At 41.7% G+C, this 13,956-nt stretch overlaps 1 protein-coding gene across 3 annotated transcripts in view; it reads right to left on the bottom strand.

The window, feature by feature from the left end:
- Nucleotides 1-1,142: 1,142 nt before the first annotated feature.
- The window catches only part of OGT (O-linked N-acetylglucosamine (GlcNAc) transferase), a 79,269-nt gene continuing 66,455 nt past the window's right edge, over nucleotides 1,143-13,956 (bottom strand). For 2 of the 3 annotated variants that reach the window (XM_032793901.2, XM_032793902.2), the window contains exons 16-22: nucleotides 12,661-12,831; nucleotides 12,405-12,521; nucleotides 12,154-12,321; nucleotides 7,932-8,084; nucleotides 4,728-4,980; nucleotides 3,548-3,671; nucleotides 1,143-2,174 (exon numbers count right to left, since the gene is read on the bottom strand). In XM_032793901.2, coding sequence (XP_032649792.1) covers nucleotides 2,000-2,174; nucleotides 3,548-3,671; nucleotides 4,728-4,980; nucleotides 7,932-8,084; nucleotides 12,154-12,321; nucleotides 12,405-12,521; nucleotides 12,661-12,831 — 1,161 coding nt within the window. In that variant the 3' untranslated portion in view covers nucleotides 1,143-1,999. The remainder of the gene's footprint in view (nucleotides 2,175-3,547; nucleotides 3,672-4,727; nucleotides 4,981-7,931; nucleotides 8,085-12,153; nucleotides 12,322-12,404; nucleotides 12,522-12,660; nucleotides 12,832-13,956) is intronic. The other variant, XM_032793904.2, reaches the window with a different exon arrangement.

Below are 13,956 nucleotides of genomic sequence, written 5' to 3'. Positions count from 1 at the left end.
ACCCCCAGCAGTCTCACCTATGCAGAGTACGCCACCGGTGAAAGTTAAGTACTTTAGTGCAGCTTTGTTTCAGGTGCAGTAACTTGCAGCATCAATTCTTTAAGGTGCTACCCTCTTTTCATTTTTACAGGTTTAAACTAGGTAGTTTCAATTGTCCAAAGCTGTAAGGCTGGGCTTTTAAAGAGTGCAATTTATAAATGTGCATACTGGTTAGGGAGGGGGGTGTAACCACAGTTGGCCTAGGCTGTCTTTTAGTGGAGCAACTTTCTGTTACTGAAAGAGATAAGCTTACATAGCACTGCTCTTCAGGGAGAAAGGTCTTACCACCTCCTTATCTACACAGCAACGAAACAGCCCCTAACAGGCTAGCCACAGGTTCTTCAGTGCTGTGTCAACATACCCTCTAACTTCAAAAGTTTCTCTCTCTCACCCCCAGAAGTTGGTCCAATAAAAGGTATCTCGCCCCCCTTTTCATTTCTGGTTAGAAAATGACACACAAGATTTCTTGCTTGGGTATCAGCACCTGGTAAGAATCTACCAGCAAACTAAGGCATCCTATACTAAACATTCATCACCTAGGCTACATTCAAAAGCATCAACTGAGACTTAGATAAAAAGTGCATCAAAAGCAGCACTTTGAACACAGTTCTCAGTTGCTGCACTAGAAGACAAATTGTTACTGAATAGGTGTGTGTAGCACACTTAGTAAGACTGACATTGGTTTGTTTTAAACTGCAGTCCATGACCCTCTGCACAGATTTAAAAACAAAATTACTTGTTCAATACAAAACTCAGCATCAGAGTTTACATATAGCCCATGGCCTCCAAATTACCACATATCAGTGAGATAAAGATGACACTCCCACATTAAAAAAAAAAGCCTTTCTGGGTGGTCCTTAAATACTGCAATAATTAATTATAATATATATAACTGCCCACTTGAGAGCTTTTCAGAGTTGGAATACTTTCTTTAAAAAAACATTAAATATACTTGATGCAGATGTTTAATAGATGAAAAATCTATACTTACCTGGGATTTCATTTCTGCTGAAATGAACAGAACTATTTAAAAGCCAAGCTATGGAAAGGAAGGTAAAAGGCCAGCAGCACAGAAGGGGGCAGTAAAGGCAAAACGCTGGTCAAATGGGTCAAACTGGGCAAACCAAAGCTTTATTTTAAAAAAAGTCCTTGCTACAGTACATAGGACTGTGCCTCTGTACATAATTAACAATCATTCCTGAAGAATTTGTATTTGGCACCAGTTTGTTTTATTTCAAAAGAGTTCAGGGGCATTAATTTTAAACCAATTTTGTTTTTCAACAGAATAGGAGCTGTCATCATGAAGCCAATTAGCTGAGATACAGGAGAATCTTTTTTTTTTTTTTTTTTAAACCAAGCACTGAGTTCTCATCTAAATCAACACAGTACAGAAAGTTCCAAAACAGAGGTCAAACATTAAAAGGCTGATATAGGCTCAAGTGGTTTATAAAACCTGTAAAAAGACTACACCAGCAAATATGCCCTTTCAATCTGCACAGTTAAGAAGTTAATGCAGGGAGCAACACTCACTAGTTGGAAATCATGTCATGGAAGAATCGCACATATACCAACAAGAACACCTGAAATCAAACATTAAAAAGCTCCAATTCCCAATCCACATACGAGAAATTCATAGGAAGATTGAATCAATCCATGAAATCACAATTGGATGGACAGTTCACACTTTCCCCATCAAGCACCAGGCCTTGCAAACATACAGCACATGTGCACAACTCAATCTTTTTCAAACTCCTTATGGAATAGAAAGTTCCCAGTCTCTACAGGCTCTCCCTATTATGCACGAAGTACGTCTGTCTGTGCTCTTAAATGACCATCATGTATCACTTCAGTCACAGAGTACCAGGCAGATTAAGTAGAAATGCACTGTCTTTAGCTCCCATCTCCTTTGCAGAGGAGTTTGAGAGGCTCAATTCTGGGAGAGTTGTGTGGGCAGAGTCCTTCATGCAGATTCATTGCTCTCTATTGGCTTAACCATATGGTCTGGTTTGTTGCCAGCAGCATAGTGATCCCACATCTGAAGGTAAAGCCGCTCCAGTTCCATTGTGTACTGTTTGGTGTTGAACAAAGGACTTGATATTCTCTGCTTCCAGACTTTACTACGAATTTTCTTCAGGCTACACAAAGAGTTAACAGCAAGCAGTCAGATGAGAAGCAGACACAGGAACAAACGGTTATTGTGATCTATTACCTCAACTAACCCAGAACTCTCAACACACCATTGCTTCAGCAAATCCCTTTATTGTCATCTCCCTACCCAAAATCCACATTGTTGCTCCTTCCCCAATGTGGAACCGTCAGCTTCACCGAAACTCAACTTTTTCATTGTGGGTGAAAATGCTATGGACATGTGTTAGTACTGCTACACACTAATTAACCAGACCCATCAACCCTTCAATACAGCCCCATCAGATTGAATTTCCCCAACTGCAAGTGCCCCTTTATTTCAGCCTAGGTTTTTCTTTCTGAAAGGAAAGTGAAAATGCATTTTGTTTGCGTTTACTTTCTGCAGAAGGTTCAATATATCAGCATTCCTATTTCCCTCACAGCAGGTCTCAGTTCTAATTTCAGCTCTGCCAATGTCTCAATGTGATATCCTGCACATGATGCTCAATCTCAGTCTCTATATCTGTAAAGTTACAATTACTTTGTAGGGAATATGTTGAGGGTTCCTCAATCTTGGGAGGGGTAGTCAACAATTGTGAACATGTAAAGTGCCAAGTATTTTTAGGGAGGACAAGTGCATACTTTGGGCATTTCATGATACTCACCCATCTGAACAAGCCACACCCCATTCTAGTATAGTTCCCTCCCACATCTGCCTTCCTAGCTCCTATTATGGCTATTTAAAGAGCTTAACCCTCCCTGAGAAGGCAGCCTGTCTCTCACAACCCACCCACTATCTTCAGCGTGGAGCCCTGGATCTGTGCAAGAATCTCCCCCACACTTTGCCTCCAACCCTGACCTCTGTTGATGGCATATATTGCTCCCTTCTGCTGCTTCAGGGTATGAGAATACTAGATCCCCAACAGAGTAGTTTTTACCCCAGATGGGACTTGAATCCACAATCTCTGGTTTAGAAAGCCAATGCCTTATCCATTAGGTCACTGGGGGCCCTTCCCCCTAAGAGAGTAGGCAGGCAGCTAAACCAGGGATGAGAGGAGGAGGTAATTCCCTCAGGACACATTGCAGATATGAATTCTAGCCCAGTTCCTCATTCCAATGAGCACAGACCTTACTTCCTCATCAACAAAGCAGTTTAGTGGCTACTTCAAAACCCTGGAGGTCAGTCAGCTCCCAAGGTAACAAACAGCAGGTAACTTCATCAGTCAACGTAAGTTCAATAGAATGAAAATAATGACATGCCTCACTGCTTATAGCCATATATATTTATATTTATTCCATTTTGCTTCCTAACAAACACTATCTCCAATAACGGTGCCTTACTGTTCTAGATCTTTATTTCATCCTCCAAACTAGATGTACTTACTATTCTAGATCCGTTCCCAGTTTCACAGCAATATCTTCATATTCTTGTCTACTCTTAGCAATAAGTTCAAGACAACCAAGGCAAGTAAGCTGGGAGGCAGCAACCCGTGATGCAAGAGTTTCCCCTGTAAAAAGAGAAAAGAAAGTGATAACCAATATGCCTTCTTGATGCTTTACAATTTACTTAATTTTTTTTCTCCTGCTTGAGAACACACACAAGGGGAGGTTGCTAGACTGACTATTTGTTCTGGAAAGCCTGCCCACTAGCTAGAACTGGGATGCACTTAATTTCTTACCTATCCATGACAGAAGTGGGCAAACTACAGCCCATGGGCCACATCCGGCCCATGGGACCGTCCTGTCCAGCCCCTGAGCTCCCAGCTGGGGAGGCTAGCCCCTGGCCCCTCCCCCGCAGCCACACCACCAGCGCTCTGGGCAGCAGGGTTGCACGCTCCTGCCGAGCAGCATGGCAGTGTGTCTGGCTTCAGCCAGGTGGCATGGCTGCCAGACATGCTGTTCTGAGCGGCACAGTAAGGGGGCGGTGGCCAGGGGGTTGGGTAAGGGGTCGGGGGTCCCAGGGGCACTCAGGGAACAGGATACAGTTGAATGGGGTGGAGGTTCTGGGGGCAGTCATGGTTGGATAAGCATGAGAATCCCTGTGGGCCTGGCAGGGGTGTAGACAGGGGTCAGAGCAGTCAGGAGACTGGGAGCAGAGTGGTTGGATAGGCGGTGGGGTCCCGAGGGTGGTCTTGGGAGGGGGCGGTTAGGGGACAATGAGCAGGGTGGGTTGGATGGTGGAGGTTTCTGAAGGGGGCGGAAAGTGGGTGAGGGCCAGGCTGTTTGGGGATGCATAGCCTTCCCTACCCAGCCCTCCATACAGTTTTGCAACCCTGATGTACCTATCGGGCCAAAAAGTTTCTCCACCCCTGATCTATGAACTCTTCACACTACAAGATAAAAATAAAAACACGAAGGATTGAAGGTCTATAACAATTACATTCAATATGAATTTTTCAGAGTAGCGGCCGTGTTAGTCTGTATCCGTAAAAAGAACAGGAGTACTCGTGGCACCTTAGAGATAATAATAGAAATAAATGTGTTAGTCTCTAAGGTGCCACAAGTACTCCTATTCAATATGAATTGTCACCATGTGGCTACAATCTTGTTTCCCGAGACATTACCTGGCATAGTAACCATGGGAGTTCCAGCCCAGAGTACATCCATCCCAGTAGTATGCCCATTACAAAGTGGAGTATCTAGACAAACATCAGCCAACTGGCCCCTCCGCACATGTTCCTCTTTGGGGGCAACAGGAGAGAAGATGATTCGGTTCTGGGGAAGGCCCATGTTCTGCGCATATTGTTGAATATTGGGTTCTCCTACAGCTGGGAAACGCAACAGCCACAATACACTGTTTGGAACTCGCTTCAGAATCTACAACCAAACCAGGAAGAAAATAAAAGGTGACTGTGTAAAAAACAACATTCAGAAGCATCACCCTCCTGGATAGATCAGAACAAGCAAATAGCGTGAACAGTGAAATCACAGAAATGTATGACTGGAAGGGACACAGATAGGTCATTTAATCTAGTTTTCTGCACTGAGGCAGGTCTAAGTACTATCTAGATTATCCCTGACAGGTGTTTGTTCAACCTGTTCCTAAAAGCCTCCAATGATTCCACAACCTCCCTAGGTAATTTGTTCTAGTGCTTAACTACCCTGATGGTTAGGAAGTTTTTCCTAATATCTAACCTAAATCTCCCTGGCTGCAATTTAAGTCCATTGCTTCTTGTCCAGTGGTTAAGGAGAACAATTTATCACGCTCCTCTTTATAACAACCTTTTATGTACTTGAAGACTTAGGTCCCCTCTCAGTATTATATTCTCCAGATTGAAAAAATTGGGTCTCTTTAATCTTGCTTTGTAGGCCATGTTTTCTAGACCTTTAATCTTTTGTTGCTCTCCCTCTTGACTTCTCTACAACTTTCCCCAACTGTGGTACCCGGAACTCCACACAGTATTCCAGCTGAGGCATTATCAATCAGTGCTGTCTTGCCTTGCTTACAGCACTCCCGCTAATACATCCCAGAATGATGTTTGCTTGTTTTGAGTCAACAATGTAATACTGTTGCAAAACAAGCAAACAACACTGTGGGATCTATTAGCAGGAGTGCTATAAGCAAGACAGAAGATGTAATTCTTCCACTCTACTAAGCGCTGATTGATAAGGCCTTAGCTGGAGTACTGTGCACAGTTCTTTCCCCAACTGTGGTTATTAGATGTTGACTGGAGCAGCGGTTCTCAAACTGTGAGCTGGGAACCCAAAGTGGGTGGCAACCTCATTTCAGTGGGGTGTCCTGGGTTGGCAACAGACTTGCTGGGGACGGGTTGAAGCCGAAGCCCAAGGGATTCATGCCCCTCCTTACTCACCCCCATCCTCCGTTGGCAAGGTCTTGGACCTTGGCTCAGGCTTCAGCTCCAGTCCCCCCTCCCAGGTCATGTAGTAATTTGTTACTAGAAGGGGGTCACAGCATAATAAATTTTGAGAACTGCAGAACTACAGGAAGTCAAGAAAGAGAAAAAGGACTAAAGATCTAGAAAACTTTCAAAGTGACAGTGCAAGTCAGTCACACAATGCGTCAAACAGTAAGTGCAAGCTTCTGGGATATGACCTGAAGAACAGAGTGGATACAGCATGCACCTCTCATTTTGCTTTTGTACCACAGTTTAGGTGAAAGTCATGTTTGCAAATGGCAACACAAAGGGGTGTGTACCCACAGCAGATGAAACGACGAGGTGAATTTAGCATTGATGAAAATGCTGGAGTCAGCGCCTTGGAGATGGAAGATTCCAATTTATTTATAGGGAGCACTATGCAGTAGTGAATAAGAACAGCCATACTGGGTCAGACCAAAGGTCCATCTAGCCCAGCATTGTGTCTTCTGACAGTGGCCAATCCCAAGTGCCCCAGAAGGAATGAACAGAACAGGTAATCATCAAGTGATCCATCCCCTGTCGCCCATTCCCACCTTCTGGCAAACAGAGGCTAGGGACCATCCCTGCCCATCCTGGCTAACAGCCACCGATAGACCTATCCTCCATGAATTTATCTAATTCATTTTTGAACCGTTATAGTCTTAGCCTTCACAACATCCTCTGGCAAGGAGTACCACAGGTTCACTGTGCGTTGTGTGAAAAAATACTTCCTTGTGTTTGTTTTAAACCTGCTGCCTATTAATTTCATTTGGTGTCCCCTAGTTCTTGTGTTATGAGGAGTAAATAAACTTCCTTATTGACTTTCTCCACACCAGTCATGATTTTATAGACCACTATCATATTCTCCCCTTAGTCATCTCTTTTCCAAGCTGAAAAGTCCCAGTCTTATTCATCTCTCCTCATATGGCCGTTCCATGTCCCTAATTATTTTTGTTGCTCTTTTCTGAACCTTTTTCAATTCCAATATATCTTCTTTGAGAATGGGTGACCACATCTGCATACAGTATTCAAGATGTGGATGAACCATGGATTTATATAAAGGCAGAAAATATCATATTGCCCCATTATCTATCCTTTAATGATTCCCAACATTCTGTTCGCTTTTTTGACTGCCGCTACACATTGAGTGGATGTTTTTGGAAAACTATCCAAAATGACTCTAAGATCTCTTTCTTGACTGGTTACAGCTAATTTAGATCCCATCATTTTATACGTACAGTTGGGATTATGTTTTCCAGTGTGCATTACTTTGCATTTATCAACAGTGCAAAGCTTCCCTACAGTGCCTCATCTGTATGCCTCAACATAAGAACAGCCATACTGGGTGAGACCAAGGGCCCAGTATCCTGTCTTCTGACACACCTGGGATTGGCCACTGTCAGAGGGAATGAACAGAATAGGTAATCATCAAGTGATTCATTCCCTGTCACTCTTACTTGAAGTGAGATGTTCAGCCTCTGTACCCATTTAATGATTGACTTGTCAGGTAAGAGCACAGATAATGGTGCAAATAAGGGCCAGTTGTAATGGTGTAAATTGGACAGAACTAAACAGCTTATTACACACTAACCATGAAAAAGCTGTCAGAAGGTTAACAATTTTCACTCAGCTCCCAACTCGGATCCGATTTATAATGGGACCTAAAGAGATTCCAAATCCCATTATTATCCAATCCCTCATTCTGGAGAGTGTTGTAAGGATTCAAAAAGGTTCATGCCAAATAAATTTTCTCAACAAAACAGGCAAGGAAACTGAAGTCTTTCCCTGACCTGAATAGGGGCAATTTAAGTTAAAGATCTGTTGCTCATTTTAAAACCATTCCCGTAAACAAGACAGCAGTCAAATTATGGAGATCTGATCTGAGACTTAGTAGCAAACATAACTACTCACATTAGCCCACATCTGTAAAGTGGAAGGGTCAATCTTATATAGCTGGTTAAAGTTACAGTACACAACAGCATCCTCTGGTAACCCATACTGAGAGCGGGTGGTAACAATGATGGTACGTGGAACCTCTTCTCCAGTTGCTGCCTTGTTGTTAATCTAGGAAGAATATAAGAAAGTTCAACTATACAGCTAATTTAGAGCACTGAAACTCAGACCACAGGGTACCTAATGAAATAATCCAGTAAAGTGTTTAATAGCATGAATTCTTACCTGAAGACTTGATTCAAGTTATGTCAAATATAAGGAAAAAGGAAAGTTACTAACTAGTAACCAAAATACTTTGAGAGGATAGCTGCACGTTCACACACTTGGAATGTATTCATGGTGCAACCTGGATTAGTGGAACCTTCTAGGAACAAAACCTACTGGAGCACTTGCACACTTCCTTCCCTTCCCCTCACAGCTCTAAACATCTGGCAAACAACACTATAAAGGATGCATGGCATGCTGACTCTCTCATTTTCTTCTAACACCACCTCCTCCTCCTGTCTCAAGTTGAAAGTACAACCGAGGAAGAAGGAAAGTGCGCAGAAGTCATCTCAAAAGAATGTCAATTATAGGTAAGTATATTTCCTTTCTTCATGTGGCCTCTGCACATTCCCACACTCGTGTGTTTGACAAATAGTACTCCTACCTCCATACAGTGGGATAAAGAGGTTCAGTTAAATAGAAATGGTAATACTGCCTGAAATTGTGCATCAGTTTTAGATGGCACCAACTAATATATTTTGTGAAAATATGAAAGGAGCATTAAGTGGCAGCTCTATGAATTAGATATATTCCCATATTAAGAGAGGACGCTTCCATGGACTCATTTAGTCAAGTCCAAATGGGACACTTCTGGGTGAAGAACAGGTATATCTTCTGGAAGGAAGGAGTATGATGAATTCACATTGCTATCTTGCAAAGTTTGAACATTCAGATCCAGAGGGGAAGGATGCTCCAGCAGTTAGAGCACTAGCCTAGGACTTGGGAGACCCAAGCTCAATTCCTTGCTCTGTTAAAGACTTCCTGTGTGACCGGGGCAAGCCACTTACATCCCTCTCTGGGGTAAAGAGGAGCTAAGAATAACTACATTAAAGACTGAAGAGCTAAGATACTACAGTGATGGGGGCCATATAAAAAAACAAAAGAGGGAAACAGAGATAGCATCTATATCTGGACAGCTGACAAGTAAAGGAGGCTGTTCCCTCAGCATCAGACAGTAGCTGATCCAGACAAGAGACTTCTGATGGTTCCCTTTGTGGCTGCCTTTCTTCAGCCCTTTTAAAAACAGGGCAATAACTTAGAGAAGGCTAATATGACCTCATGCCATATTAGGAAGGTGGTCTTGCAGTCTGAAATGTTGGAACAGAGTATTGATTACACTCTCTAGCTCCCCTGATCCAAGAAAAGATGTCACACCATGAGTGGTTTGATTCTGTGTATGTGTGGATTTGAGGAGTTTTCTATGAGTCATAACAATGGCTTAATTATATGAAAAGCCAAAATTCATAGTCTAACCTCCTACATCACAAAGACCATAGAATTTTCCCCAAAATAATTCCTTCTGAACTAGAGCATCTCTTTTAAAAAAAATTCTATCTTGATTTTAAAACAGATGGAGACTCCACCGTAACTGTAGGTAAAACTGTTCCACTGGATAATTACCCTTACTGTTAAAAATTTACACCTTATTTTCCAGTCTGAATTTGTCTATCTTCAGCTTCCAGATACTGGATTTTGCTATACATTTGTCAGTTAGATCAAGGAATCCATGATCAAATATTTGTTCCCCACATAGATACTAAAAAGACTCATGTTGCCCCTTAATCTTCTCTCTGTTGATATAAGCAGACTGAGCTCCTTGTGTCTTTCACTGTAAAAACATATTTTCTAAACTTTAATTATTCTCATGGTTCTTCTCTTAACCCTCGCTAATTTATCAACATCCACAATTCAAGAAGGATACCGGAACTGGATGCAGTATTCCAGCAGTGCTCACACTCCAATTTGTGTCATCTGTAAACTATCAGTTATGATTTTGTGTTCTCTTCCAGGTCATTGCTGAAAGTTTTAAACAGCACAGGTCCAAGAATGGATCCCTACAGGACCACTTTACAAAAGCAGCTGCTCGATGATGATCCCCCATTTACAATTACATTAAGAGCTATCAGTTAACCAGCTTTTAATCCATTTAATATATGCCATGTTAATTTTGCATTGTTCTAAATTCTTAAACTTCTGTAAGACATCTGACATTTTGATTAAGTATATTATCTTGAAAAAGATGTTGATACAGTATAATCTAAGTAAAAAAATGATAGTTTGACAATCTATTTTCCATAAACCCATGTTGACTGGTATTAATTATATTCCTCTCCTTTAATTCTTGATTAATAAAGTCCCATATCAGCCACTCCATTATCCTGTCTGGGATTAATGGCAGACTGACAGGGTTGTAATTACCTGAGTTATCCCCCTTATCCTTTTTAAATATCAGCACAAATTTGGCTTCCTTCCAGTCTTCTACAATTTCTCTAGTGTTCTACCATTTACTTGGGGGTGGGGAATATCAACATTGTGGTACAGCAAGCTCTTCAGCCAGTTCTTTTTAAACTCTTGGATGAAAGTTATCCAGAACAGTTGATTTTAAAGCATGTTTGGTTGGATCTAATCTTTAAGTATCACAGTGACAAGGACCATAGGTTTTTGTTCCAGGCACAAAGACAAATGCCTGAAATGGGACATTACTGGGCTTTTTAACCCCATCAGGGTCTAAGATGAGGCTGTTCTTCAAGTACTGGCTTATCACACAGTGTTTTGGAACCAGAAGGTTTACCCACTAATGCTTCCTGCAATGACACTGCTTGGAGAAGATTCTGATGCCCCTGTCTGGCCCAGAGTGAGAAGGTGCTGCATATGGAACAATGAGAAGGCAAATGACCTTCCTCAAAGGAAGCCAAACAACCCACGTATGCATTTGTATTAGGAAAAGCAGCAGAGCAAGAGGCCTCTCTCTTGAACCATGATTTCTCCATCTGTGGTTCCAATATGTGTCAGAACTAATGACATTTGACAGAGTCTTTTGTTAAAAACCCAAGAAAATAACTAAGCAAGATAAGGCTGCACTGACCACAGGAATGATGCATTTGTGCAAATGTGGGTCCAAGGACCCCGCTAGGTTGCTGGTCCATCTGTTACCAGGGTTAGAAGGGACTGAGGTGGACTGTGTGCCACAACCCCTTTCATAGTCCCACTCTTCAAATGTTCTGCTCCTTCTCTTATGGCTCTGAAGGCACAAGTATGTTCTATTAGACATTGCTATTACAAGGTTCCATCAGTCCAAGCTACATCACCAACATATCCCAAGTGTGGGAATGTGCAGAGGCCACTTAATCAAAAATTTTAAATACGCTATCTTGCAATCTCTTGTAGCTCCTCCAAGTTCTTATCTGTTTTATATAGTAAATTCCTTGGGGCAAGGACTATGTGTACATTGGTTATGTACAGCCATAAGCACAGGATCAGCACTTAAAACAACCAGCTTTAATAAGACATGGTCAAACATAGTGAAGACAGATTAGAGGTCCATAAACAAGGAAGAAAATTACATATCAAGTTGAGGTTTATCTAGTGGGGTACTTCAATTAATTACATCCAGTCATATTACATCTTTAATCATTTAGAAGTCTTAAGAAAATTCATACATGATAGTAATTCAGAAGTGTTCTGAGGACATAATGGAACCCAGAGACTTTAGAAATATGGGCAGAAAAACATTACATCTGAAAAAATGCAAATTAAGACAGTTGTATGGCAATGCCTAAAGCAGTTTAAGTGGGAAGATTGAGAGAGCAATTCGATATGAGCTTGCAGTGTGACCTGGCAATAAGAAGGACTAATGCAATTTAGGACTGCATAATGAGAAGCAAACATGTAATTTGTCCAGCTACACAGCACTGGCATGATCAGACCCAGAAATCTGCATTCTGTTTGTCCCCTTTTTCACAATAGGTAGCTAAAATGAAGAAAATTCAAGGAGGAGTAACAAAATCATTTAAAAACTCATGGGATTAATTTGTATTATGAGAAAAAAATAAAATATTGATTCAAGATGGAGGGAAGAGAAATTACAAGGAATAAAGAGTGAGGAGAAAAAGTTTTCCATTCTACTTTGCCTCACCTGTGTGGTTGCTAGTCCATTGCTAATGTTGAATCCATTGATTGTTATCTGAATTTGTCCACGATTAATCATCTCAATCACGGCTTCTGCAATTGTATTCATAGGAATGACTGGCATACTGAGGGCAGCATTGCTGTCTGCATTGTCTCCACTATCAGGGCACTTCATCTAAGAAATCATGCAAGATTCATCAGTGAGAAAATGCTGCGTTTAGTCCACTAAGGCAGAGTGCACAGAAATGAAATTCTCACCTTAACAATTTTGACATCAGGGAGGCTGTCAAGGAATGCCTTCAAATCAATGCCATTCAGAACAATCCTGTTATCATAAATATGGCCATTGGACTTGAAATCAATGACTGCTTTTTTCTGTGGATCAAGAAAAACAACTTTCAATTTACAACATTCCATTGCCAAATTACCGTACTGAATATAAATTCCCAGAGAAGTCCAAGTCCCCACTAGACAATCATTACTATCAGCTTTCCTTTCCATCACTCTCTCTTACCTTCAGATGGGGAAACATATTAGCATGGTCTCCAATAAAGAAAGTGTTTGGCATGTAAGCCAGTTTCTCAGAATATTGCTCTGCCACATCAACTGGGGAAGTTTCTTGATCTGTGATGATATAATCCATGAACAGTGCCCCACTGGTTCCAGGGTATCCCAGCCACATAGCCTACAAGCCAAGCCAAAAAGCAACAGATTTTAATCTCAAGTACGGACAAACCACATGTGCAACTTTATAACCTGCTCTGACTCAGCATCTCTCTACCAAGGTTCTCACTAGGATTCTCAAATGGCTGAAGCCCAACGAAATGAGAGAATTATCGCCAATCATCAGAATAATGAACAAGTAAACAACAACAAAAAACCTGTGACAACTATGGCCAGAAATCCATCAAGCACACAGTCAGCTATACACATTTATAAAGTTGGGTATTAATCAGTCACCTCAGTTTCTTTGACCTGTTTGGAGTCTGCTGTGGCCTGGAATTAAACAGTCCTCAAGTTTCTCTGCCCCTTGTTGTAATTTAAGGTAACTCTCCATACTGCTCATGTGACTTATGAACCTACGTCTCATTGAAAGTCAAAAGGACATAGGTGCTTTAAAAATTTTTACTCTTAGTTTCTTCCTCTTTTGATGGGTGTACTATATGACAGCATAGGTTGGATTTGTCCCACTGCATTCAGCAGGGTGTTAAAAACAGATATTTCATCCACACAAGCAGGTCCAGAAAGCCACTGGTTCCTGCTCTGGAGATATGTGGGGCTGGGGTAGGTTGGAAGAAGGAGTCTAGCAATTTATATAGCAGCAGCAATGGTAGCTTTCTGTAATGGAAGGGGAATAGCCAAGAGCAGAGAGTTGCGAGATGCTGCTTTTTTGTTGTGGGAGGAAAGAGTCGAGCCACTTCTGCTTTTTCCAGAGGGAAGGGGAAATAAGGAGCAGATTGCCCCAGGTAGAGAGGAGAAGCTAGGTGCACAGGGTTTCTTTAACATCCAAGAGGGATGCAGCCCCAAAGGAACCCTGCAAAGAGGAAAGGGTTCACAACTACTACTAGTTAAATGGAGGTGAGATGGTAAGAGTGCACAAGCCCAAAATTAAATGGAAACCCATAAATCATTTTACTTCTTTGGGTTGGTCAGCTCTTTTGAAAGACAGTTTTCACGCACAGCTGCAACAGTAGAGCAGTGCAGGACCTGCGAGTCCAAAACGTCTAACAGACCAGCATTTGCACTGCTTCAAGAACATTACAGAAGGACATTCTTCAAGATGGTGTTTGCTTAACACTATCCTTTTCTC

The sequence above is a fragment of the Chelonoidis abingdonii genome, chromosome 8 (genome assembly GCF_003597395.2).
Source record: "Chelonoidis abingdonii isolate Lonesome George chromosome 8, CheloAbing_2.0, whole genome shotgun sequence".
NCBI lineage: Eukaryota > Metazoa > Chordata > Testudines > Testudinidae > Chelonoidis > Chelonoidis abingdonii.
Note: the sequence above shows the minus strand (reverse complement) of the source record. Positions and strands in the feature narration are given on the sequence as shown.